The sequence below is a fragment of the Littorina saxatilis genome, linkage group LG4, assembly GCF_037325665.1.
Source record: "Littorina saxatilis isolate snail1 linkage group LG4, US_GU_Lsax_2.0, whole genome shotgun sequence".
In the NCBI taxonomy this organism is placed as follows: domain Eukaryota; kingdom Metazoa; phylum Mollusca; class Gastropoda; order Littorinimorpha; family Littorinidae; genus Littorina; species Littorina saxatilis.
The window spans coordinates 42,292,859-42,320,358 of record NC_090248.1 but is presented as its reverse complement, the minus strand read 5'-3'; the positions used below and the strand labels follow the sequence as shown (position 1 = coordinate 42,320,358).

Sequence of the window (27,500 nt, the reverse complement as noted above, 5' to 3'; positions counted from 1 at the left end):
TATGATTTTTAGTCTGTTATAGTTCAAAATAAAATTATGACGTAATGTCTCCGGTGCATATCCTGACATCACTTTATGCATTATAACACCTTTATCCCCGAGTACGCAGTAGGAGGGTCCAGCAGACTTTAATTGTGTGTCTGTGTGTGTGTCTGTCTCGACTTAACAGCTTATTGCTGGGAAACTACTGGGCGCAGTTCGTTCAAAAGTTGATACACTAACTTGATAATAGGTCCGATTGATCGTATTAAAACTTCATAATGTTACCTGGGACCTAAATGCCAAATAAATCACAAAATCCACTCTTAACGGCGGGCGCAATTCGCGGTGGGATAGAACAGCCGTTCGGCTAATCCGCCAGCCAGCCAGCGACAGCGACACCAGGCTTATTGCGTGCGTGCGTGCTTTGCGTGCGTGTACCACTGTGCGCGAGGAGTATAGGCATTTGAGTTCACTGGCGAATGATAGAATTGGTGGCTTGGTGGAAAGGGTTTCCGACTATGGCTAAAGTGATCCGGGTTCGATTCCCGGCATGGGCTGTCTGTTTTTTTTATTTTTTTATATATTTTTTTTAATAATAAATTCTTGTTTACTATTGTTTATTATGAACGTTTTAATGTCTTATTTTACTGTAATAATTTTTTTAATTGTGTAAAATAAATAAATCACTTTTTTTTTTTTTTTTTAAATCCAAGGGATCCGGGTTCGATTCCCGGCATGGGCGGTCTATTTTTTATTTTATTTTTTAAATTCTTGTTTACTATTGTTTATTATGAACGTTTTAATGTTTTATTTTACTCTAATAATTTTTTTAATTGTGTAAAATAAATATATATATTTTTTTTTTAAATCCACGTGCACAAGACAAAAACTTTCATACTGGGGGAGCGAGCCAGTCTGAAGAGTACTCGGGTCCAGCGCCAGCGTTTTTTATTATACATTAATCTTCACTCCTTCAGAATCTGATTTTTTAGCATAATAAGCTTAACTGCTCTTCTGTGAAGACTGGCTAAAGGTTTCAAAACATTAGCACTTGCACAATCCCATACAGTGGATGCATAATCAATATTTGACAAGATGTAATTGAAAAAAAAAATCTTTCGCGAGTGGAGATTCAAGAAGTGTTTTATTTTTGATAACTGATATATTTTTTGGGAAGCAATCTTACAGATGTAATCAATGTGATCATGCCATGATAAATTATTATCAATCTTTACACCAAGGACTTTATGGTGAGACACTTCTTCCAATACTTGATTTTTAATATAAAGAGGTGGAATGCTCGATAATGGATTTTGTCGTTTCTGTCTTGTGGTTAATATGAGAGAGAGAGAGAGAGAGAGAGAGAGAGAGAGAGAGAGAGAGAGAGAGAGAGAGAGAGAGAGAGAGAGAGAGAGAGAGAGAGAGAGAGAGAGAGAGAGATCTTTTCTTTATTTGGTGTTTAACGTCGTTTTCAACCATTCAAGGTTATATCGCGACGGGGAAAGGGGGGAGATGGGATAGAGCCACTTGTTAATTGTTTCTTGTTCACAAAAGTACTAATAAAATTGCTCCAGGGGCTTGCAACGTAGTACAATATATGATCTTACTGGGAGAATGCAAGTTTCCAGTACAAAGGACATAACATTTCTTACATACTGCTTGACTAAAATCTTTACAAACATTGACTATATTCTATACCAGAAACACTTAACAAGGGTAAAAGGAGAAACAGAACCGTTAGTCGCCTCTTACGACATGCTGGGTAGCATCGGGTAAATTCTTTCTCGTCCCAACCAATATGGGACTCCCCCTAACCCGCGGGGGGTGAGAGAGAGAGAGAGAGAGAGAGAGAGAGAGAGAGAGAGAGAGAGAGAGAGAGAGAGAGAGAGAGAGAGAGAGAGAGAGAGAGAGAGAGAGAGAGAGAGAGAGAGAGAGAGAGAGAGAGAGAGAGAGAGTCTGAATGTTTTAATGAGTAGGCCTTGGGCCCTTTTCATGGAGATGAGCACATCTCCAGCACCAGCATACAAATGCACATAGTGAACAAAAACAAGAACATCGCCCTGTTTCGTTTACGGACTATGGATTACGAATGGAAAGCGCCTTCATGACAAATGTAGAAAAACGTAGCAATAGCGGCTTACTAGTGTTTGAAAACAGCATGGTTAATTTAAACAATGATGGGATTCTAGTGTATTTTTGTGGAATATAATATTCTCTTAACTCAGCATATTTAGGGCATACTAAAACAAAGTGGACTTCATCTTCAACACTGCCACAACAAAATGGACAAGATAAATCAGCGGAGGTTGCATTTAAATTAAAGCGAAATCGATGCACTTTCAGAGGAGATACTCCCAATCTAAGTCTAATCAGAAGATTTCTAGCTTTAATATGTTTCAAATCACTTAAATAGTTGGATAATGTTAGGGTTGATTTGAAGGTTCTGTACAGAGAGAAACGTTCACTTGCTTGTACATTTTCAAGCCAGGTTTGCTTATAGGATGAAATAAGTGTTTCTTTAAATGCTGTCAGGAACGCCCTCTCATCGCCAACACCTTGGTTTTCCCATACTTTATCAAAACCGTACATGTACAGAGTGTAACAGATCGAGGAGGCCCATGTTTTCTTATTTTGTTCATGGAGATATTTCAGCATTTTATACGCCTTGCTCGGAAGGCGATGATGTGGCATCCTCAATATACGTAGCCAAAAACGAATGCATTTAACAAAGCTGTTTATAAACAAGGGGTACCTTCCCGTTTCTCCATAGACCATAGCATTTGGTGTTCTCATACTCGTATTCAAAAAACGTTTAAGTGCGAATAAATGAACTCTCTCTATAGGTGTATGGTCTGCTTCAACCCCCCAAACTTCGGCACCATATGACAGCATCGGTTGAATCTGTGCGTCGAAAAGCTTGAAAAAAATAGCTGGAGATCTGTCACCCAGTTGCCATAAACATTTTAGAATACCAATGACTCCCTTTTTCCCTTTTGAGAGAGAGAGAGAGAGAGAGAGAGAGAGAGAGAGAGAGAGAGAGAGAGAGAGAGAGAGAGAGAGAGAGAGAGGAGAGAGAGAGAGGGAGAGAGAGAAAGAGAGAGAGGGAGAGAGGGAGAGAGAGAGAATGAGAGAGAGAGAGAGAGAGAGAGAGAGAGAGAGAGAATACGAATACGAATACGAATACGAAAGTTTATTCATTTTTAGCCCAGAGCCCCTTCTGAAGGGTATGCGCCCATATACAACATAATCCTAGTAGAATATTGTGTTGTTTCATATAATTATGACCCAAATGTGTACACATCAAACAGTAATACATGTGTACATAAATCATGTCACAGTGATTAATCTTTTCATTCCCTGATAAATATATTGTGCTAATTTGGATATTTGACTGACATTTCCAGTAGACATAAGCAAAGTATATCGGTACATACATGGATGATTATAATATCCTCTCTTGATCTCGAGAGAGAGAGAGAGAGAGAGAGAGAGAGAGAGAGAGAGAGAGAGAGAGAGAGAGAGAGAGAGAGAGAGAGAGAATATGGAACAGACACCAATCGATTCGTTATACAATGTTTTATTAATATTCATAATTGTGTTCACACATTTTCCCGCGTATTATGTGACTTTTTATTAGACAGTGGTACACACGTGCACACCACAAAATTATGCTGTTCAGAAAAGTGAGTCACACTTTGAAAAAAATATTCTTTCTTTCTTTCTTTATTTGGTGTTTAACGTCGTTTTCAACCACGAAGGTTATATCGCGACGGTGACAAAAAATATATGTTAACTATGTTAACAGACCTTTGGATAAAATTAACATGTTGAGAGGACTGTTCTGATTCGACATTTTTCCACGCCACCGAAGGAAAAATAACAAACTCACAAAATAGAGAGCAACTGCAAGTTAAAAAACAAACAACAACAGCGAAAACACAACTCCACGGTATTAATTAAATCGAAAAGAAATAGCAAGGGAATGAAAACTGAACTGTCAAGTAAGACACACTATTCCAAAACTGAATACAATAAAATGAATTAACATCTGTATTTAAGATAAATAAATCCCAAAGACTAGGGAAGAACACAGACATCCAGTTTGTTTTGGATTTCAAATACTCTTCCACTGTTATTAAAGCACTGAGAGGACATTTTTCCTGTGTGTTAAGTTCCCCCCAGACGCCGTTTCTGACATGCAAGCACGACAGTAAGGCAAAAAAAAAAAAAAAAATAGGTGTGGTTACGGTAACATAGCCAAAAAAATAGGGTAGGAAGGTAGGCAATCACTTTTTGTTTTAAACTTTTTTTTCTAATGTGTACAAATTAAACCTACTTGACAGGGAAATAAGTGTGCGACTCGGGCGATTTCGCTTTCATTGCGTTTTCTGCACTCTTTTTTGTTTTTTTTTGTTTTTTGACAAATGTAATAAAAAGTTATAGGGTCGGCCCCTAAAAATAGGGTAGGTCGGGTTACCGTAACCACACCTATTTTCTTTTTAGGCCTAATCATTCACACAAGGAGCGTTAGACCGACCCATTTTCTAGGCAGAACTTGCTCCTTAACGTGGTTTGTGTGAAGGCTAAAATCTCTACATTTACCTAAACCGAAAGCCGATAACTGCCATTTAAAATGAACGCGATTATATCGTATATATTTGTCAGTCCCGTTCTGGACAGTATTCAATCATCACATGAAACATATATGTACAATACAAACAAATGACAGCTCAAACGCTTGACATTTGAAATTAGTTCAATATAATCATATTCACAGCGCCAAGAGGGAATTTATAACAGAGAAAAAACTATGTACAAGCAGCTATATATATACTGCAACGAACGCTTGTTTATCTTCAGTTTCTTTCGACATTAAAGCTTCAACAACAAAATTCGGTTTGGAATGTTTAAACGCCATATTTCAAATTACATGTATACAACAGAGAGTGAAAATAAATAGGTGATATCTGGTAACATGTGGAGATGAACATGATTTGGGGAATTTGTCACTGAAAGAACGTGTTCATAAATATTGTAAAGTGATACAGTCGAACCTGCCTTGGCGACCTCTCTCCATAACGACCACCTGTCCTCTACGTCCATCCCAAAGGATTCAAGACGAGCTTTTCCCCTCATTTCATTCACTTTTTAATAGCGGCCACCTGTCCATAACGACTACTTTTGGTTGGTACCTTGGGTGATCGTTATATATAGATTCGACTGTAATTGTGATGTGAAGTCACCCTTGAGAGCAGCCACTTTTTTTCCTACTTTATAGGCGTCGTCTTACATGTATACAACAAGTTTATATGTATACCAGTGACAACAGCAAGGGTTATTTATTGGGAGGAGTCCTTCCATGTGATTTATCTCGCAATGCAGGTCATTTTCTTCATTGTATCTCACAGTCAATGCATTGAAAGTAGTGTATACCTGCGCGTACAAAAGCTTAGCATTACCAATGAATTGTATGCTATATGGTAAATTTATTTTTTCTTAGTGTTCTCCTTATTACTTGTATTTCTGTAACGTTCTGTGGGTTTTGATTTTTTATGCGTCGCTGTCTTGTCTAGTTTTTAGACCCCCACCCCTCCATACCGCTCACCATACCCCTTCCTTCCACCCCCTGCTGCCCCCCTCCCCCACCGCTCTTTCTCCCTGTGCGTCATATTTCAGACGGTATATCCGAAGCCACAGATGCACATGTACTGTCTGCAGCTGCTAATTTTGTACCTGACATTGTTAGCACCCAGAAAGAAAACAAAATGCCCGATATTGCAACAAAAACAGCCCAAAGCACAGAGTTACCCACTTCCTTGGCCAGACCCATACATCAAGCCGCTCGCTAGTTTGACCGGATATGCCGCAGGAGGGTTGCTGTCTGGCATGTCTTTTTGCCGGTATCTCAGAGAAACAAAGTGTATCTATTCGCCGAAGTGCGGCGGTAAGGGTCTAGGATAACAAGAGCAATAATGGATGGGGAAAGCGGTGGTTGTGTCGGAGACTCCACCTGACATTTCAGGAATTGATGTATTGAGACGTGCAGTTTTCCGGAGTCAGTGAAATAACGATCGACATTATCAGCTGTGAGGGTGAGGCATTGGCAATTAAAGCGCTGACTTGACCTAGTGCACTAAGACCGAAAAATTGCGAGGGTTGTGTGAGACATGTGGTGGATATATAGATACATGACTGCAGGCTATAGCTAGTCTGTGACTGAATAAAGTGCACCAAAAACCAAAGGCAGTAACACAAATTGCGCTAAAGCAACAACCCGCTCCCCCCCCACCCCCCACCCCTTCACCCCCTTGTTGCTTTAGCATCCCATCTCGTCATTTTCTCAGCTGAATTGCTTGGTTTAGAGTTCCAGCTGTTTGAAAGGTTTTGGAAAGGTTTTCAAAACTGAAGAGTCATGTTCCAGATTCAGATATTCTTTGAAATTGTGGATGGTTTCCCAATGTTTGGGAATCTGAAAATCGCCAAAGGCAGACCCATTTCCAAAATAATTCAATTTAGAGAAGAAGAAAATAAAATGAATTTCACAAAGTCAAGGCAGCGGAACATCTTCATGAAATAGATTGCAAAATGTTGCCTGCAAAAAGCTCAATCTGGTGCACCCTTGTTGGCGTGAATTCAAAGGAGGATATCCTATGCGTACATCCACAGGAGCTTGTACCATAGTGTCGTCGATCAATGTATCCTACTCCTTAGCCATAGTATAGTATATTATAGTATAGTATAGTATAGTATAGTATAGTATAGTATAGTATAGTATAGTAAAGTATAGTAAAGTATAGCATAGGATAGCATAGCATAACATAGCATAGCACAGCATAACAAAGCAAAGCATAGTATAGCATAGTATTGTCAGGGCTCCCCATGGACGCCCGTCCTAGAGGGTCCCGGGACCCCCACTTTTAATGTTTAGAGGGTCCATGGACCCCCTCCGCGGAGTTTTAGAGGGTACCAAAAGATCATGGTCCCCAAACCCCCCTGTGTTCATATTACGCATTGTTATTGCGAATAGTGTTAAATGAAGTATCGTTTTTCATGAGAATATTCGAAGAGGACCCATTGTTTTGTATTGTATTGTATTGTATAGTATTGTAATCTTATTTTGTAGTATAGCAAATCCTGTGTGAGCAGCAGTAGATCCTTTACGTGAAATCCGCCTTTTTTTTGTTCGTACAACTGCTGGGATGAAATAGACGTGGGTGTAATCAAATTTCTGTCAGACGCATAATAATTTGTCTTTTGCGTGCTATTTTAATAATAATAATAATAATGGTGATTTCTATAGCGCTTTCGAACACACAAAGCGCTTTACAAAAGCAATAACAACATCATTACCAGAATGACGCCATTGACGGAATAGAACACAATCATAAACACTTTACAACAAAACCAAAAACAAAACATAAATGTTACAAAAATCCAGAGGCTCTTACAGGAACGAACTCTCAGTATACACAACAATTATAATGCACACACACACACACACACACACACACACAGTAAACATTGTTCATCCGAAAGTGCACATTCACAGGGTCGCGACAACTACATCATCAACATTAACCTTCTAGAATGCTTCTCTGAAGAGGTGAGTCTTGAAATTTGCTTTGAAAGAAGGCAGAGATGGACTGAGACGTAGAGACAAAGGGAGTTTGTTCCAGATATGATCAGCTGCGACTGAAAGACAGCGGCCACCATGATCGTCCCTCTGATACTTAGGAGCTTTGACAAATTTATTTTGGGAGGCAGAGCGGACAACCCTTTCAGGATTGTTTTTCTGCACGAGATCGGACAGGTACTGTGGAGCCGTGCCCGCGGCAATTTGATAGAATATGCAGCAGATCTTGTATTTAATTCTTTGTTCGACTGGAAGCCAATGTAGCTGTTTGAGTAGAGGCGTGACGCTTTGTTTCATAGGTGTTCGAAACACGAGTCTAGCGGCAGCGTTCTGGACTAGTTGCAGGGGCTTGGTGACAGATTTGGGACATTCAGCGAGCAGTGAATTACAGTAGTCTAATCTAGAGAGTATGCCGGAACAGACTAGTCTTTTGGTTGCGTCTTCGGTAAGGTACTGTCGAATGGAACCTATACGCCGGATCTCCATTCGCGCTGCTTTACATGTTTGGACTACATGCTGTTAAATGCTAAGATCTTTGTCAAAAAAGACTCCGAGATCACGGGATGTATCCGAGAACTTGATGTCAATATTGTTCAAAGAGATGGCCTGTGGGAGTTCTGAAATAGACTTAGCATGGGTAGGGATGGAGTATGAAAAACGCATGGCTTCAGTTTTGTCGTCATTTAGTTTGAGTGTGTTCTCTTCCATTCATGCCCCGACATCTCTCACACACTCCTGTAGCGACAGAACCAAATCTGGGTACTTGTCATGTGATGCGGAATGATTGATCTGCGTATCATCTGCGAAGATTTCGTGTAGCACACAATGATTCTCTATGAGAGTTGTCTTATTTTTCATGGTAAATATCAAATGGTTTTGGTACAGAAAGCTTGTTTGTACGTCAACAACCCTTATTCTGTATCTAGAAACTGTGGAAAAACAAGACCAATAAAACCTCATGAATTATTTTGGTCTTCAACAAAGTGTCTCCTACGCACCTGAGTAAAGATGGGTAAAGGTACTCGACGATAACGACGTCCTTTTTTCGTCCGATATTTGTAACAGAAATTATTTTCGGTCGACGTCTGCTAGTATAATACTCTCCATGGCGTCGCAACCTACAAGTTAGTTAACAATGCCTATCCTTCATTCCGTCATTCAAACTTGTGTCTGCTGTAACTACATGCCTCTCTCGGGTGTAATTAGCATTCTCAGCACTAAATATACTACTCCCATCACACTTCACGGGAACGAAAATCGCCTCTATGTGTGTGTGTGTGTTTGTGAGTGTGTGATTGTGTGTGTGTGTGTGCGTGCGTGAGTGCGTGCGTGCGTGTGTGTGTGTGTGTGTGTGTGTGTGTGTGTGTGCGTGCGTGCGTGCGTGCGTGTGTGTGTGTTTCTCTCTGGATACCCGTCTGTCTGCCTGTCTCTGTCTGTTTGTCAGTCTGTGTGTGTGTGTGTGTCTTTCTGTCTATTTGGCTCTTCTTCTCTGGCTTTGTGTCAGACTTGTTAAGAGTCTATTACACTAGTTCTGTAGTTTTAGTTTGGTTCTTTATCATTATAAACGGTAACAGTACCGTTTTATTTTTATTTTCCTGTTTCCTAATTGTGCTTGTCTGCTTTTCGATTTTCTACTTGCTTATTGTTTGTTTTCGCTGTTTACCTAGTTTGTCGTCGGAAACAGTTCCTTGTCTCTTTACTAGTTAATTTACGCTTGACGTTGTGTTTCGTAAAGTGTCATATATCATTTTGGTTCCATCACTGTTTTGTATCTCTTCATTATTTTGTTGTCTTGCTTACTGGATAATTAGCTGATTCAGTATCAATAAGTATATTGTTTAATTAAACAAACAAACAAACAAAAAACGCCCCAAAACGCTACTTGAGCTTAAATATGAGTAGCTCTCCTACTACATGGCCAACAAAACAGGGTCTCCGTGTTGGGCACCTGAACATTAACCATGCTATAAATAAAATCAATGATATTTCTACAATGCTGTTAAATACTGGAACAAGTTTTCACATTTTTGGGATCACAGAATCAAGATTAACACCTCAGATTTCGGATTCTGACGTTGTTATTCCAGGTTACAGTACGTTACGCAGAGACCCTCAGCAAAGTAGAGAAACTGGTATACTTTTGTACATAAGTGAATCAATTAGTTATACACGAATAATACACCTTGAGAACTTCGTGGAATCTGTGTGGATTGAAGTTAAGTTGAGAGGAGCACCTCCACTCCTCATAGGATTTTGTTATAGAAATCCCGCAGAGCGAGCAAACTGGTCAGATAACTTTACACAGATGTTAGATGCAGTTCTGCTCGAGTCAAAGGAAACAATTCTGTTGGGAGACTTTAATGTTGATTTGCTTAAACAAAACAAGCAGTGGGTTGATATGATTAACCTCTATAATCTTAAACAAATAGTCAACACTCCCACTAGAGTCACATCATCCAGCAGTACTCTGATAGATCATATCTATGTTACTGATCACCATAATATTGTCGAATGTTGTGTTCCAGCCAATGGTTGCAGCGATCATTTTCCTGTCTGTTTAACATGGTCAAGAAAGGGTGTCAAAATTCCTAAAGTTGGTCACAAGACAATAAAATACCGCTCTTTTTCTCAATTTAACGAAGACACCTTTCTACATGAACTTTGGAATTCCCCACTATCTGATACTTACAATTTTACGGATCCGGACGAAGCCCTAACACATTGGCTTAGTGCCTTCAATGACATATACGATAAACATGCTCCGTGGAGAATAAAGAGAGTTAGGCACATTGTAAAACCTAAATGGTTTGATAATGATTTACAACATGCCATTGACCATCGCGATTTTTTAAAGTCGGTTGGCAAGGAAGAGGAATACAGAGAACAGAGAAATAAGGTAAATTCACTTAAACGAACAAAAAAGATAAAATATTTTCGTGACCTAGCATCAAGTTCAAAGCAAAACTCAAAGAATATATGGAAGGCAATAAATGAACTTACGAATAAAAAGGCTGCCAGTCATCCGAGTTGTATCAAGGACATATCTCCCGATGCTTTAAACACACATTTTTCCAAAATTGCTGAAACTGTGATTAAAAATGACAAGTCCAAATTAAATGATTTGAAAGTTTTAGAAGAATTTTGCAAATCAAAACAAATTTCATGTCCAGCAAAAATTCCCCTTCTTACAGTACCTGAAGTTTTTCACGCACTTACACACCTCAAGCAAACAGGCACCCGGGGGCTCGATGGGCTTGATGGTAGGATTCTTAAATTGTCAGCCCCCGTAATTTCTGAAACACTTACCTACATTTACAATCTCTGTTTAGACAAAAAATATTTTCCAGTCGCCCTGAAACAGGCTAAAGTCATTCCTCTGTTTAAATCAGGTGACAAAAGAGACCCCTCAAATTATAGGCCAATTTCCATTTTGTCTGTGTTATCAAAACCACTGGAAAAGCATATCAACAAACACATCCTAACACATTTCAACCAAAACAACTTATTCCATCCTAAACAATCAGGATTTAGAGCTAAGCATTCCTGCCACACTGCCTTAATCTCTCTTGTTGATCAGTGGTTGGACAAAATAAACGATAATGAATTCTGTGGTGCCATTTTCGTAGACTTTGCAAAAGCCTTTGACGTAATTGATCACACATTATTGCTTAGAAAATTCGGTTTGTATGGCGTCGGATATGATACTATCAATCTTGTTAGTTCATTCCTCTCTGACAGACAACAGACAGTTCTTACAAACACTAGAGCATCGAGCATGCAAGCTGTAGATTACGGTGTACCACAAGGATCGGTATTAGGACCTCTGCTCTTCTCAATATATGTTAATGACCTCCCCCTTTATATTCAACATTTATGTGAACTTTTTGCAGATGATACCACAATTCACTCCAGTAACAAAAATTTAACTCGCTTATCAGAATCCCTCCAAGGAAGTCTAAACCAGCTGACAGAATGGACTGACCTAAATCACATGTCTCTTAACCCAAAGAAAACCAAATATATGATAATTACAACTAGACAAAAACGACAGAATTTTACCTCAACTGGTCCCGATTTAATGATTGACGGCAATATAGTGGAAAAAGTCGACCATCACAAAGTTCTAGGTGTCCACATCGATAACAACCTGTCTTGGTCAACTCACATTGAACAACTTAGTAAATTAGTGTCAAAGAAAGTGTACCTCTTATCTAGAATTAAACACTTCCTTAATTGTCAAGCCAGGAAGTTATTTTTCACTGCTCATATTCAGTCTCTTATTGATTACGCATCCACTCTATGGGACTCTGCAAGTGATAATTCCCTAAAGCTACTCAGCAGATTACACAAAAGAGCGCTAAAAGTAGTATTACTCAAACAGACTACTCTCACCGACTCAGACTACATCAACATAGGGGTCCTACCTCTGAAGTCAAGAATGAATTACAACAAAGGAATAATGATGCATAAAATTATGACAGAAAATGCACCCGAAACCATTTGCTCAAAGTTCTCTTTGAAGAATTCGCACCACTTTATAAAACTAAACACTCCTCTTCCTAGGATAGACCTATTTAAATCAAGTCTTGTTTATTCAGGAAGCAGCCTCTGGAACGCTCTTCCGGACGCCCTGCGGCAATCCACCAACACAGATTCTTTTAGAACCAAATATTCTTTCCATTTAATGAACTCTATGAACAAATAAACTTGATTGGTATGTTTTCTTTGTATACAGTTGTTCATTATCGGAATTATGGTTTATTGTGACAAAATCACGAAGATTTGGCTCTGTAATACATTGTTTTGCTGAGCTAATGTATTGTTGGGTTACTTTCCGTTTATCTTCATTGCTTTACACCCAATTTTGAACACTACCTTATGATCTACAATGCTTCTACATAATGCGCTTCATGTACATAAACTTATATGTTCTACCATTAATGTTTTTATGTAACCTTTTTTTCCCTAGTCATAGTTATAGTAAAATAGTTTAGTCCCTCTTTAGGGCGAGGGCCAGATGCAAAAAAGCATATCTATGCTTATTCTTGTCACCCTCGAAAAATAAAGATTTGTCATTGTCATTGTCATTGTCTGTCTCCCCCCTTCCCACCCCCCCCCCGCCTCTCTCTATTGTTCCGAGATCCATCTTTCTGTCTGTCAGAAGGCGCGCAAAAGCACACACACAAAGATGCTCACTCAAAACTCTCTTTCCTAGTCTGCCCTGTTCTCGTTTATATTCTTGTCCATCACATGAGGATGAATATTTTACATAAGCATTGCTTCTGTCAAGCTCTTTGTAACCTTTGGGTGACTCTCCACAAACCACTGCGATCATGTTGTGTGTGCATGAACACAACTCATTTACACTTTTCACAATGTCAGGGCTCCCCACGGACGCCTGTCCCAGAGGGTCCCGGGACCCCCACTTTTAATGTTTAGAGGGTCCAAGGATCCCCCACGCGGAGTTTCAGAGGGTCCGAAGAGTACATGGTCCTCAACCCCCCCTGTGTTCATATAACACATTGTTATCACGAATAGTGTGATATGAAGTGTCTTTTTTCGTCAGAATATTTGAAGAGGACACTTCAACTATACCTTGTTAAATGGAACACACACACACACTCTCCATATCGTTCCGGCGTGAAATTGGCATTTGTGCTTGCAGTATAATTGACTGACGACTACAGTATGAAAAGAGAACCTACAGTACGCACGATAGCGAAAATGTAGTGCGTCCCGGGATCCGCTCTTTATATGTTTAGTACGTCCCGGGACCCCCTCAAAGAATTTCTTGCACGTGATTTCGGCTTCTAATGCGTATAGGACGCAGGGAGGCGCATTTTGGGGAGCCCTGAATGTAATACTCACCCCAACCGTCCTGAAGCAGTATCAAAGTTTGTATCAGACAAGTCCTCGCACGCACAGCACATTATAAAATGTAAAGCAGTCAGCAAGCCTTGTTACAGAGACCCTGGAGCAACGAAACATTTCTCGCGCACTGCTTTTTTTAAGCTGTAATTTACGATTTCCAGGTCATTGGCCTTTGGCACAGCGACAGCAAGGTTCATAGCAATGTTCCCATGCCATCGAGACGAATGTTTTCATGCCTTTGAGGATAATGTTCCCAAGTATTTGAGGCAAATATTCCCATACCTTTGCGAAGAATGTTCCCAAGCGTTTGAGACGAATGTTCCCAAACCTTTAAGGCAAAAGTTCCCAAGACTTTGAGGCGAATGCTGTGATGCCTTTGAGGCGAATGTTCTCAAGCCTTTGAGACGAATTTTCCCAAGCCTTTGAGGCGAATGTTCCCAAGCCTTTGAGGCGAATGTTCCCAAGCCTTTGAGGCGACCATTCCCAAGCCTTTGAGGCGAATGTTCCCATGCCTTTGTGGTGAATGCTCCCATGGCTTTAAGTCGAAAGGCACGGGATGCTGTTTACGCATAGTGCTTTTAGTTATGCGCTATAGAAATCTCCTTAATAAATAAATAAATATTCGGGGAAGCCAAACAAAGCAGTTTTTTGTGCTGTGTGTCCACTATCAGGCGATTGAAGACTTTCTCCCATGATCAGAACGAGGCTGTATATTTTAAGTCTAGGTCATAGCGAGGCTGTAGGTTTCACTCCTATCTCCCCAGGAATGATGAGGATTGTTAAAACTGCAGTGGGCGTTGTCATATCGGCAATGGGAGTCATATAGACTACCGTAAACACCCCAAAGCACCACCACTACCTTGAGCATGTCGTCTCGCGAGCGATGATTACATTAGGTCAAGTATTCCTTTCCTACCAACGGTTATTACACTGTCATTGCAGTTCTTTACTCAAAGGTGACTTCAAGTCGTTGAGCAGGTTGCCCGATGGAAAATTAAACAAAAGCTGTTTTTGATCTTGAATATTGTCCCCGACAAACATCCATCTTAGTCACTAAAGGATCAGAAGCAGGATATATTTCAACTCAGTTCTGCCAGTTTTACTTTCAGGCAAGTGACTGTTGTCAGTGCCATCAAACCGACAGAAATAATGTTGAAGACCTTCAACAGGTTGTCACGCGGGTGATGATGTTTATGCCGTTCCGCTTGCTGCAGTTATCTTTCAGCTCAGATCTACCAGTTTCACTAACAGCCCATTGACTGTTGCCAGACGGGCGCAGTGGCGTGGTGGTAAGACGTCGGCCTCCTAATCGGGAGGTCGTGAGTTTGAATCCCGGTCGCTGCCGCCTGGTGGGTTAAGAGTGGAGATTTTTCCGATCTCCCAGGTCAACTTATGTGCAGACCTGCTAGTGACTTAACCCCCTTCGTGTGTAAACGCAAGCACAAGACCAAGTGCGCACGGAAAAGATCCTGTAATCCATGTCAGAGTTCGGTGGGTTAGGGAAACACGAAAATACCCAGCATGCCTACTCAACAAAAGCTGAGTGAAGCTGACTATGCTCTCAGAGTATAGTGTGGGGAACCCAAATGGGCAAACGAGCTCACACGTAACCAGACAATTCTGGAATGCTGAAGAAGAAGAACAAGACTGTTGCCATTGTCACAGAAACAACAAAACTCATCTCGAGCACCTTCAACAGGTCGTCTCGCGGGTGATGAGGCAGGAGGTCCAGTGGGTACCCGGTCTGGTAACTGTGGTTGCTTTCTGCTGGCAGCAGTTATCTTTGAACTCAGTTCTGCCAGTTTCACTTACAGCTCATTGAAGACTGTCCATGTCACAGAAACAACAACAATCATCACCAAGACCTTCAACAGGTTGTCTCGCGGTGGCAATTTTTGCCGCTCTGCTGGTAGCAGTTATCTTTCAACCCAATTCTGCCAGTTTCACTTCCAGCCCGTTGACTGTTCTCAGTGGCATCGAAACAACAAAAAGCATCACCAACACCTTCAACGGGTTGTCTCAGGGGTGATGAGGCTGTTGTTGCCGTTCCGCTGCCATCAGTTATCGTTCAAATCAGTTTCGCTAGCAGCCCTTGGACTGTTGTCGGTGTCACAGAAATAACAACCATCATCACCAACACCTTCAACAGGTCGTCTCGCGGGTGATGAGGCAGGAGGTCCTGTGACTGTTGTTGCCGTTCCGCTGGCAGCCGTTGTGGCCGTTGTGCACCAGGGGCTGCTCGGGCAGGCAGTGCCTGAGACAGAAGATCTGCTTGAAAGTGGTCCAGAACTTCTCGCTGAACCAGCAGTACAGGATGAAGTTGCACGCCGACTTCATGGCGAGCACGACGAGGGCAAAGTTGTGCACCATCTGAAAAGAACAGAAAATACAAGTAAATAAGGCTTGATATTTATTTGGCGAAGTCAGATTCGCGAAGTCGGCTTCACGAAGCTCTCTGCGCGAAGCTTTGGTATTGCATTTTGGGTAAAAAGACTTCGCGAAGTCAACTTTTGGCTCAATTAAGGGCAGTCTTAAGGAAGTTTGCTTTACAAATCTCTAATCTGAGACAGCTGTAAAATTTGGGTTTCCAACAGTGCAGGAAGAAGTTGCTTGTTGGTTTCTTAATGGCTGTTAAAAAAAAAAAAAAAAAGCAATTAAGAGTCACATCGTGTACACCACCTGGGAAGGACAGCAAGTTGTATTCGTTAAAGACTGTGTTAAGAAGATTGCAAAAACAAAACAAACAAACAAACAAAATACAAATACAAACGGAAGCGTGGCAGCTTTGACTAATGACTTTTTACCCATAGTATACATTGAAGTGTCATGCCTTCATTGCAAAGACAATCCAAGTGCGTCAGTGTCTGCATACTTGATTCGATTGATGTTCATTCCTGTGTGTTAATTTTTTCCAGTCGCGCTTCGATCCATGTCTGCGCCGACCGTTCTTTGAAGTCAGTAGTGTTTTTTTCACGAAGAATGATATGAATGGGCTTTCACAATTAAGAGCTTAATTAAACGTATTGATAGTGATCGCTCATAAAAAAAACTGTGGCAAAGAGATCATTATAATTGTGATTCCGCCTTGTGGCAATAATACCTTTACAATTCTGGAATCGCATTCCTGTAGAAACAAAAAAACAAGTCGCGTACGGCGAAATTACTACATTTAGACAAGCTGTCAAACTCACAGAATGAAATTGAACGCACTGCATCGTTTCACCAAGACCGCATACTCGTAGTTTCGTCAGTCCACCGCCCGTGGTAAAGGCAGTGAAATCGACAAGCCAGGATAGTGCGGTAGTGGTCGCGCTGAGCGGGATAGCACGCTTTTCTGTACCTCTCTTCGTTTGAACTTTCTGAGCGTGTTTTTAATCCAAACATATCATATCTATATTATGTTTTTGGAATCAGAAACCGACAAGGAGTAAGATGAAATTGTTTTTAAATCGATTTCAGAAATTTTATTTTTATCAAAATTTTTAATTTTTTTTTTAATTTTCAGAGCTTGTTTTTAATCCGAATATAACATATTTATATGTTTTTGGAATCAGAAAATGATGAGGAATAAGATAAATGTAATTTTGGATCGTTTTGTAAAAATATAATTATAATTACAATTTTCCGATTTTTAATGACCAAAGGCATTTATTAATTTTTAAGCCTCCAAGCTGAAATGCAATACCAAAGTCCGGTCTTTGTCGAAGATTGCTTGGCCAAAATTTCAATCAACGTTAGCAATCTATCGGTTTTTGGATTTTGGTTTACCTGTAAGATGGGCGCAGTGGCCTAGTGGATAAGACATCGGCCTCCTAATCGGAAGATCGTGAGTTCAAATCCCGGACGCGGCCGCCTGGTGGGTTAAGGTTGGATATTTTTACGATCTCCCAGGTCAACTTATGTGCAGACCTGCTAGTGCTTTAACCCCCTTCGTGTGTACACGCACGTACAAGACCAAGTGCGCACCGAAAAGATCCTGTAATCTATGTCAGAGTTCGGTGGGTTATAGAAACACGAAAATGCCCAGCATGACTCCCCCGGAATCGGCGTATGGTGGCTGCCTTAATGGCGGGGTAAAAACGGTCACACAGGTAAAAACCCACTCGTGCAAAAACATGAGTGAACGTCGGAGTTTCAGCCCATGAACGAAGAAGAAGTATACCTGTAGGTCCGGCAGCTTGTGAAAGTAGTAGTCATTGATGGCGGTGATGCCCGTGTAGATCATGAATGGACACTGGCAGACGAAGAAGGCGAAGATGATGAAGATGAGCATCAGTGTGATTTTCTTCTCCTCGTTGGAGATGACGGAATGGATGCGCGAGTCTGCTGCCAGGTGGTACCTGTAACAGGAATGACACAATGCGTAAGAGAGCCAGGTGGTACATGCCACATGAATGACAAAATGTTTAAGAGAGCTACGTGGTACATGCCACATGAATGACAAAATGTTTAAGAGAGCCAGGTGGTACAGGCCACATGAATGACAAAATGTGTGATAGAGCCCGGTGATACATGCCTCATAAATGACAAAATGTGTGAAAGAGCCCGGTGGTACATGCCTCATAAATGACAAAATGTGTGAAAGAGCCCGGTGATACATGCCTCATAAATGACAAAATGTGTGAAAGAGCCCGGTGGTACATGCCTCATAAATGACAAAATGTGTGAAAGAGCCCGGTGGTACATGCCACATAAATGACAAAATGTGTGAAAGAGCCCGGTGGTACATGCCTCATAAATGACAAAATGTGTGAAAGAGCCCGGTGGTACATGCCTCATAAATGACAAAATGTGTGAAAGAGCCCGGTGGTACATGCCTCATAAATGACAAAATGTGTGAAAGAGCCCGGTGGTACATGCCTCATAAATGACACAATGTGTGAAAGAGCCCGGAGGTACATGCCACATAAATGACACAATGTGTGAAAGAGCCCGGTGGTACATGCCTGAGTGGTACATGTGATACCTGTAACAGGAATGACACAATGCGTAAGAGAGCCAGGTGGTACATGCCACATGAATGACAAAATGTTTAAGAGAGCCAGGTGGTACATGCCACATAAATGACAAAATGTTTAAGAGAGCCAGGTGGTACATGCCACATACATGACAAAATGTTTAAGAGAGCCTGAGTGGTACATGCCTCATCAATGACAAAATGTTTAAGAGAGCCAGGTGGTACATGCCACATAAATGACAAAATGTGTGATAGAGCCCGGTGGTACATGCCACATAAATGACAAAATGTTTAAGAGAGCCTGAGTGGTACATGCCACATGAATGACAAAATGTGTGATAGAGCCCGGTGGTACATGCCTCATAAATGACAAAATGTGTGAAAAAGCCCGGTGGTACATGCCTCATAAATGACAAAATGTGTGAAAGAGCCCGGTGGTACATGCCACATGAATGACAAAATGTGTGATAGACCCCGGTGGTACATGCCACATAAATGACAAAATGTGTGAAAGAGCCCGGTGGTACATGCCTCATAAATGACAAAATGTGTGAAAGAGCCCGGTGGTACATGCCACATAAATGACAAAATGTGTGAAAGAGCCCGGAGGTACATGCCACATAAATGACAAAATGTGTGAAAGAGCCCGGTGGTACATGCCACATAAATGACAAAATGTGTGAAAGAGCCCGGTGGTACATGCCACATAAATGACAAAATGTGTGAAAGAGCCCGGTGGTACATGCCTCATAAATGACAAAATGTGTGAAAGAGCCCGGTGGTACATGCCACATAAATGACAAAATGTGTGAAAGAGCCCGGTGGTACATGCCACATAAATGACACAATGTGTGAAAGAGCCCGGTGGTACATGCCTGAGTGGTACATGTGATACCTGTAACAGGAATGACACAATGCGTAAGAGAGCCAGGTGGTACATGCCACATGAATGACAAAATGTTTAAGAGAGCCAGGTGGTACATGCCACATAAATGACAAAATGTTTAAGAGAGCTACGTGGTACATGCCACATGAATGACAAAATGTTTAAGAGAGCCAGGTGGTACATGCCACATAAATGACAAAATGTTTAAGAGAGCCTGAGTGGTACATGCCACATGAATGACAAAATGTTTAAGAGAGCCAGGTGGTACAGGCCACATGAATGACAAAATGTGTGATAGAGCCCGGTGATACATGCCTCATAAATGACAAAATGTGTGAAAGAGCCCGGTGGTACATGCCTCATAAATGACAAAATGTGTGAAAAAGCCCGGTGGTACATGCCTCATAAATGACAAAATGTGTGATAGACCCCGGTGGTACATGCCTCATATATGACAAAATGTGTGAAAGAGCCCGGTGGTACATGCCTCATAAATGACAAAATGTGTGAAAGAGCCCGGTGGTACATGCCACATAAATGACAAAATGTGTGAAAGAGCCCGGTGGTACATGCCACATAAATGACAAAATGTGTGAAAGAGCCCGGAGGTACATGCCACATAAATGACAAAATGTGTGAAAGAGCCCGGAGGTACATGCCACATAAATGACAAAATGTGTGAAAGAGCCCGGTGGTACATGCCACATAAATGACAAAATGTGTGAAAGAGCCAGGTGGTACATGCCACATAAATGACACAATGTGTGAAAGTGCCCGGTGGTACATGCCACATACATGACAAAATGTGTGAAAGAGCCAGGTGGTACATGCCACATAAATGACACAATGTGTGAAAGAGCCCGGTGGTACATGCCACATACATGACAAAATGTGTGAAAGAGCCCGGTGGTACATGCCACATAAATGACAAAATGTGTGAAAGAGCCCGGTGGCACATGCCACATAAATGACAAAATGTGTGACAGAGCCCGGTGGTACATGCCTCATAAATGACAAAATGTGTGAAAAAGCCCGGTGGTACATGCCACATAAATGACACAATGTGTGAAAGAGCCAGGTGGTACATGCCACATACATGACAAAATGTGTGAAAGAGCCCGGAGGTACATGCCACATAAATGACACAATGTGTGAAAGAGCCCGGTGGTACATGCCACATAAATGACAGAATGTGTGAAAGAGCCAGGTGGTACATGCCACATACATGACAAAATGTGTGAAAGAGCCAGGTGGTACATGCCACATAAATGACAAAATGTGTGAAAGAGCCCGGTGGTACATGCCACATAAATGACACAATGTGTGAAAGAGTCCGGTGGTACATGACACATAAATGACACAATGCGTGAAAGAGCCCGGTGGTACATGCCACATAAATGACAAAATGTGTGAAAGAGCCCGGAGGTACATGCCACATAAATGACAAAATGTGTGAAAGAGCCCGGTGGTACATGCCACATAAATGACAAAATGTGTGAAAGAGCCCGGTGGTACTTGCCACATAAATGACAAAATGTGTGAAAGAGCCAGGTGGTACATGCCACATAAATGACACAATGTGTGAAAGTGCCCGGTGGTACATGCCACATACATGACAAAATGTGTGAAAGAGCCAGGTGGTACATGCCACATAAATGACACAATGTGTGAAAGAGCCCGGTGGTACATGCCACATACATGACAAAATGTGTGAAAGAGCCCGGTGGTACATGCCACATACATGACAAAATGTGTGAAAGAGCCCGGTGGCACATGCCACATAAATGACAAAATGTGTGAAAGAGCCCGGTGGTACATGCCTCATAAATGACAAAATGTGTGAAAAAGCCCGGTGGTACATGCCACATAAATGACACAATGTGTGAAAGAGCCAGGTGGTACATGCCACATACATGACAAAATGTGTGAAAGAGCCCGGTGGTACATGCCACATAAATGACAGAATGTGTGAAAGAGCCCGGTGGTACATGCCACATAAATGACAGAATGTGTGAAAGAGCCCGGTGGTACATGCCACATAAATGACAAAATGTGTGAAAGAGCCCGGAGGTACATGCCACATAAATGACAAAATGTGTGAAAGAGCCCGGTGGTACATGCCACATAAATGACAAAATGTGTGAAAGAGCCCGGTGGTACATGCCACATAAATGACAAAATGTGTGAAAGAGCCAGGTGGTACATGCCACATAAATGACAAAATGTGTGAAAGAGCCCGGTGGTACATGCCACATAAATGACAAAATGTGTGAAAGAGCCCGGAGGTACATGCCACATAAATGACAAAATGTGTGAAAGAGCCCGGTGGTACATGCCACATAAATGACAAAATGTGTGAAAGAGCCCGGTGGTACATGCCACATAAATGACAAAATGTGTGAAAGAGCCCGGAGGTACATGCCACATAAATGACAAAATGTGTGAAAGAGCCCGGTGGTACATGCCACATAAATGACAAAATGTGTGAAAGAGCCCGGAGGTACATGCCACATAAATGACACAATGTGTGAAAGAGCCCGGTGGTACATGCCACATAAATGACACAATGTGTGAGAGAGAGAAACATTCTACAGCCTCTGCTTGTTCACATAGACCATCTACATGCCTCACACCTTCTTCCAAGTACTTCACCACGAAAAGTCAAACCCCTAGCCTTCTCATGAGAATTAAGACTTTTTACGGAGGTAGGGGCTACGGGTACGTGTCCGAAAGCAACAAGCATTTTAACCAAGTTGTTTTATTTATTTTATTTGTTATTTATTTTTATTTTTTCATTCTACTCAAGGTTATACTTTCTTACCTAGGGTAACGGGCGGGCTTTCTGATGTACACCACCTGCTAGATCGATCAAGGGAGACAGGTGTATCACATAAAGTTTATGACAGCCGTATAATTTACATGGATTAACGGGTATATTACCTGAGACAACGGATATTTGATCTGGGTTGCAGGTGGATGTTCTGATTGACACCTCCAGCTAGACAGGTATATTGAGGACGGCGAGAGCGATCAGGGGGGGGGGGGGGGGGTAGGATGAGAAGTTGGTTTCAACAGTTCGACTTACCTGGACTAAAAGGCATTCAACTCCATGAAATCGTACTTTATGTATGATCAAAAGGACCGCAACATGGTGGCCTAGCGGTAAGGCGTCCGCCCAGTGAGCGGGAGGTCGTGGGTTCGAACCCCGGCCGGGTCATACCTAAGACTTTAAAATTGGCAATCTAGTGGCTGCTCCGCCTGGCGTCTGGCATAATGGGGTTAGTGCTAGGACTGGTTGGTCCGGTGTCAGAATACTGTGACTGGGTGAGACATGAAGCCTGTGCTGCGACTTCTGTGTTGTGCCCGTGTGGCGCACGTTAAATGTCAAAGCAGCACCGCCCTGATATCACCCTACGTGGTGGACTGGGCGTTAAGCCAACAAACAAACAAATGATCAAAAGGGCGAAAGTGTATAGCATCGCTTTAAGTTTACCCTGGCGGGGTATCTTACCTGAGGTAGCTCGTAGACTTTCCGATCTCCACCACCAGGCAGGAGTTGATAACGGCTAACTGGCATTTAACCTGAGAGAGAAAAATAAATTCTCACCTGAGATAGCGGATGGACTTTCTAATCTCCACCAACAGACAGAAAGCCCGTCACGACTAAGGAGTACACAGCATTGTTGTTGAAAAATGTACCTGAAGTTAGACAACAGTTAACGGGTATCTCACCTGAGGTAGCAAGTGGACTTTCTGATCTTGACAACAAGACACGTGTTGATAAAGACTAGGGCGATGAGAGACAGAAACCCGATCAGGAAACCCTCCACGAGGAAGAAGTGTACTGCGTTGTTGTTGAATAGTTTGGACTTAGACGAAGATCTTACGGGTATCTTACCTGAAGTAGCACGTTGACCTTCTCATCTCTACCACCAGGAAACCCTCCACGAGGAAGAAGTGTACTGCGTTGTTGTTGAATAGTTTGGACTTAGACGAAGATCTTACGGGTATCTTACCTGAAGTAGCACGTTGACCTTCTCATCTCTACCACCAGACACGTGTTGAGAAAGACTATGGCGATGAGAGACAGAAAACCGGCCAGGAAACTCGCCACGAGGAAGAAGTGTACGGTGTTGTTGTTGTTGAATAATTTACCTGGACTTAGACAACAGGTAACGTGTATCTCACCTGAGGTGGCGCTTGGACCATTCTAATCTCCAAATCCAAGCACGTGTTTAGAACTGCTAGGGCAATGAGAGACAGCCCACTGGCCAGAAAACCCGCTACAACAAAGGAGTACACGGCGTTGAATAATTCTGACGGACTCGGAGTTAGCATATAATATATACAGCGAGTATCTTACCTGAGGTAGCGGGTTGACTTTCTGATCTCGACCACCAGAAAATAGATAACAGCGGGTATCTTACCTGAGGTAGCGGGTTGACTTTCTGCTCTCCACCACCAGAAAATAGGTAACAGCGGGTATCTTACCTGAGGTAGCGGGTTGACTTTCTGCTCTCCACCACCAGAAAATAGGTAACAGCGGGTATCTTACCTGAGGTAGCGGGTTGACTTTCTGCTCTCCACCACCAGAAAATAGGTAACAGCGGGTATCTTACCTGAGGTAGCGGGTTGACTTTCTGCTCTCCACCACCAGAAAATAGGTAACAGCGGGTATCTTACCTGAGGTAGCGGGTTGACTTTCTGCTCTCCACCACCAGAAAATAGGTAACAGCGGGTATCTTACCTGAGGTAGCGGGTTGACTTTCTGCTCTCCACCACCAGAAAATAGGTAACAGCGGGTATCTTACCTGAGGTAGCGGGTTGACTTTCTGCTCTCCACCACCAGAAAATAGGTAACAGCGGGTATCTTACCTGAGGTAGCGGGTTGACTTTCTGCTCTCCACCACCAGAAAATAGGTAACAGCGGGTATCTTACCTGAGGTAGCGGGTTGACTTTCTGCTCTCCACCACCAGAAAATAGGTAACAGCGGGTATCTTACCTGAGGTAGCGGGTTGACTTTCTGCTCTCCACCACCAGAAAATAGGTAACAGCGGGTATCTTACCTGAGGTAGCGGGTTGACTTTCTGATCTCGACCACCAGAAAATAGATAACAGCGGGTATCTTACCTGAGGTAGCGGGTTGACTTTCTGCTCTCCACCACCAGAAAATAGGTAACAGCGGGTATCTTACCTGAGGTAGCGGGTTGACTTTCTGATCTCCACCACCAGTAAGGTGTTGAGGACGGCAAGGGCGATGAGGGGCAGCAAACCCGCTAGGAAGCCCGGGACAACGAAGGAGTACACGGCGTTGTCGTAGAGATCCTCGTCCCCCCACTCCATCACCATCTTCGTGTAGGTCGTGTTGTCGTCTGCTCGAATTTTCTTCTCGATGAACTGCATGTCCAGGAAGTTGGGCAGGCGTGCCAGGAAAGCAGCGAAGAACACTGCTGCCACCATGATACGCGCTCTGGTTCTTGTGCAAATAGACATCGCCTGATGGGGAAAACAAGAAGGCGCTAATACAGGCAATGGCAAAGTTAGTTCTTGACGTCTTTACGGGCCTCTAAGCCTATTAGGGATATTAACCGGTGATGAAGTGCTCGCGCTTAGTGTTTTTAAAAAAAAACCGGTATCATCTCTTAAGTTGGAAGACTAGCTCTCAACAAAAATTGGCTACCAGGTCTTGGTAACGTGTCAAACAATAATATAGCAATGATCATAAACTGTAAACTCCTTCCAACTAACACCTTCTTAATACTGCAATACTCCAAAGACCTGTTTCAACAGCTAACGCAAAGGTACGTTGTTGCAATACTTTGGGAAAGAACGGTGAATGGCAAGGTATTGTGCTCTTATGGAAGCCTCCGATGTTTTGCGCCCATCCCTGTAACACAGGGCGATGTTTGACGCCTTTCAATGTAACACAAGACACCCACCTGCATGGGATGACAGATGGCGATGTAGCGCTCCACGGCAAGCACCACGGTTATCCAGACCGAAGCGAAGAGCGCCATGTTGAGGAAGATGGTGCTGATGTGGAAGAAGGCGAAGAAGATGTCCTCGTGCTCCCGCATGCAGCTCATCACGTGCTCCACAACAATGTTCGCCGACAGGATCACCAGCACGATCAAGTCAGCAACCGCTAGCGCAGTCAGGTAGCAGTTGGTAGATCTGTGGTGAAAGAAAAAGTTTTGGAAATCAAGGGCCTGCTGGACCTTTTGGTAATGCCTTGGCAGTTGGTTGATCTGTGGTGATAGGGTGAAACAAAAAAGTTTCGAAAATCAACGGCCTGTGGAACCTTTTGGTCATGCCTGTTGGCTTTAATTTCTTGAAAGCTATTGCATGGACAGAAGTACTAGTATGATCATGTCAACAACCACTAGCGCCGGGTCTCTAATAGCATTTGTTTGTTTGTTTGCTTAACGCCCAGCCGACCACGAAGGGCCATATCAGGGTGGTGCTGCTTTGACATATAACGTGCGCCACACACAAGACAGAAGTCGCAGCACAGGCTTCATGTCTCACCCAGTCACATTATTCTGACACCGGACCAACCAGTCCTAGCACTAACCCCATAATGCCAGACGCCAGGCGGAGCAGCCACTAGATTGCCAATTTTAAAGTCTTAGGTATGACCCGGCCGGGGTTCGAACCCAAGACCTCCCGATCACGGGGCGGACGCCTTACCACTAGGCCAACCGTGCCGGTTCGAATAGCATTAAAATGCTGAAGAGACGATAAATAGAGCTTAAACAATGACCACGAGTTGATTACTGGAAAATAAACCACGAGTGGGTATTTGCAGCTGCTTGGTAATTCACGAGTGTGCGGCTGCAAATACCCACGAGGGTTTATTTTCCAGTAATCAACGAGTTGTCGTCATTGTTTAAGTTATTTACACAACGAACAACACGGGTCGAACATGCAGTCATGCAGACGACATTTTGAGGCAATTTCATTTCAGCCTAATCACTCAGAGTGTCAAATGCGCGTCATTCAAATAGTCCCCTCGATTCTGACACAAACTTTACTTCTGAGGGTATTAAAAGTCGAACGCACGTTTAGCTAACGTACATACATTTTAACATTGAAGAAATAAAGAAAACAACAAAGAATACACATAAGGCCAAAAAAAAAAATTTGTCTGTTTCTGGTAACATGGCTAAAAAAAATAGGGTCGGTAGGTCGGGATTTTTTTTTTTAATTTTTTTTTTTTACCCCAAATGTAGACCAATAAAACTAACTTTAAAAATCGCGCAAAGAGACTGGATTCACTATACATAGAGACAAGACACTCAACACATTTACAAATCGTCAGCGGACTTTCGTTTTCACACGTTTTTGTTGTTCATTTTCTCACCCTGTCCTTTACCACCCAAAAAAAAAAAATTTGAGTTTGGAAAAAAAAAGTTTAGGGTCGGCGCCGAAATTTAGGGTCGGTCGGGTGACCAGAAACAGACAATTTTTTTTTGTTGGCCTAATGTGCTGGGGTGAAAAGTGCTGAGTGAAGATAATGAGTTGGCCGAAGCGGTGAGAGAGACAGACAGTGATTCAAGGCGCACAACTCTAGTACTCTTCATCAGCAACCGCTTAGATCAATCCCGACAACAAAATCCTGATTCAAAATCCTGAGCGACGAAATAAGAATTAAACTAAAACAGTATGCTTACAGTTTAGTTCATGGTCAATGTCGCTCAGATCGGTGTTTTGAAAGTCTGGATATTAATAAACTTCCGAAGAAGGCGCACATCCGAATCGGTTTTTTTCATCGTGTTTTTGTTTTCGCTGTCCTTCAGCAGTTTGGTGACATCACTGTCAGATACCGCGCTGAATCGCCGTTTTTTTGGTGCCGGTGTAACACGAGAAAATTACTCCCACGAGATTTTTACTCCGGAGTAAACATTTCGTACGAAAATGTTACTCCCTTTACGAAAAAAGTACTCCCCCCATTACACGAGAAAATTACTCCCCACGACAGGTGAGTTCCGAGTAAACATTTTGTACACAAATTTTACTCCCCTGACGAATAAATAACTTGACGAATACATTACTTCACCCTAACACGAGCAATCTAACTTCCCATGCCAGGTGTACTAAATGTTTACTCCCTTGTCCCCTGTTAGTCTTGGTGGTGGAGGGAGGGTAGCGCGACATTCGTTTGCGCGAG

At 42.3% G+C, this 27,500-nt stretch overlaps 1 protein-coding gene across 1 annotated transcript in view; it reads right to left on the bottom strand.

The window, feature by feature from the left end:
• Nucleotides 1–1,913: 1,913 nt before the first annotated feature.
• The window catches only part of LOC138965594 (uncharacterized), a 26,534-nt gene continuing 947 nt past the window's right edge, over nt 1,914–27,500 (bottom strand). Inside the window, exons 2-7 of the mRNA XM_070337776.1 lie at nt 25,225–25,504; nt 24,525–24,826; nt 17,649–17,826; nt 15,673–15,856; nt 15,091–15,250; nt 1,914–2,965 (exon numbers count right to left, since the gene is read on the bottom strand). Of these exons, the coding sequence (XP_070193877.1) occupies nt 2,059–2,965; nt 15,091–15,250; nt 15,673–15,856; nt 17,649–17,826; nt 24,525–24,826; nt 25,225–25,504 (2,011 nt within the window). The 3' untranslated portion in view covers nt 1,914–2,058. The remainder of the gene's footprint in view (nt 2,966–15,090; nt 15,251–15,672; nt 15,857–17,648; nt 17,827–24,524; nt 24,827–25,224; nt 25,505–27,500) is intronic.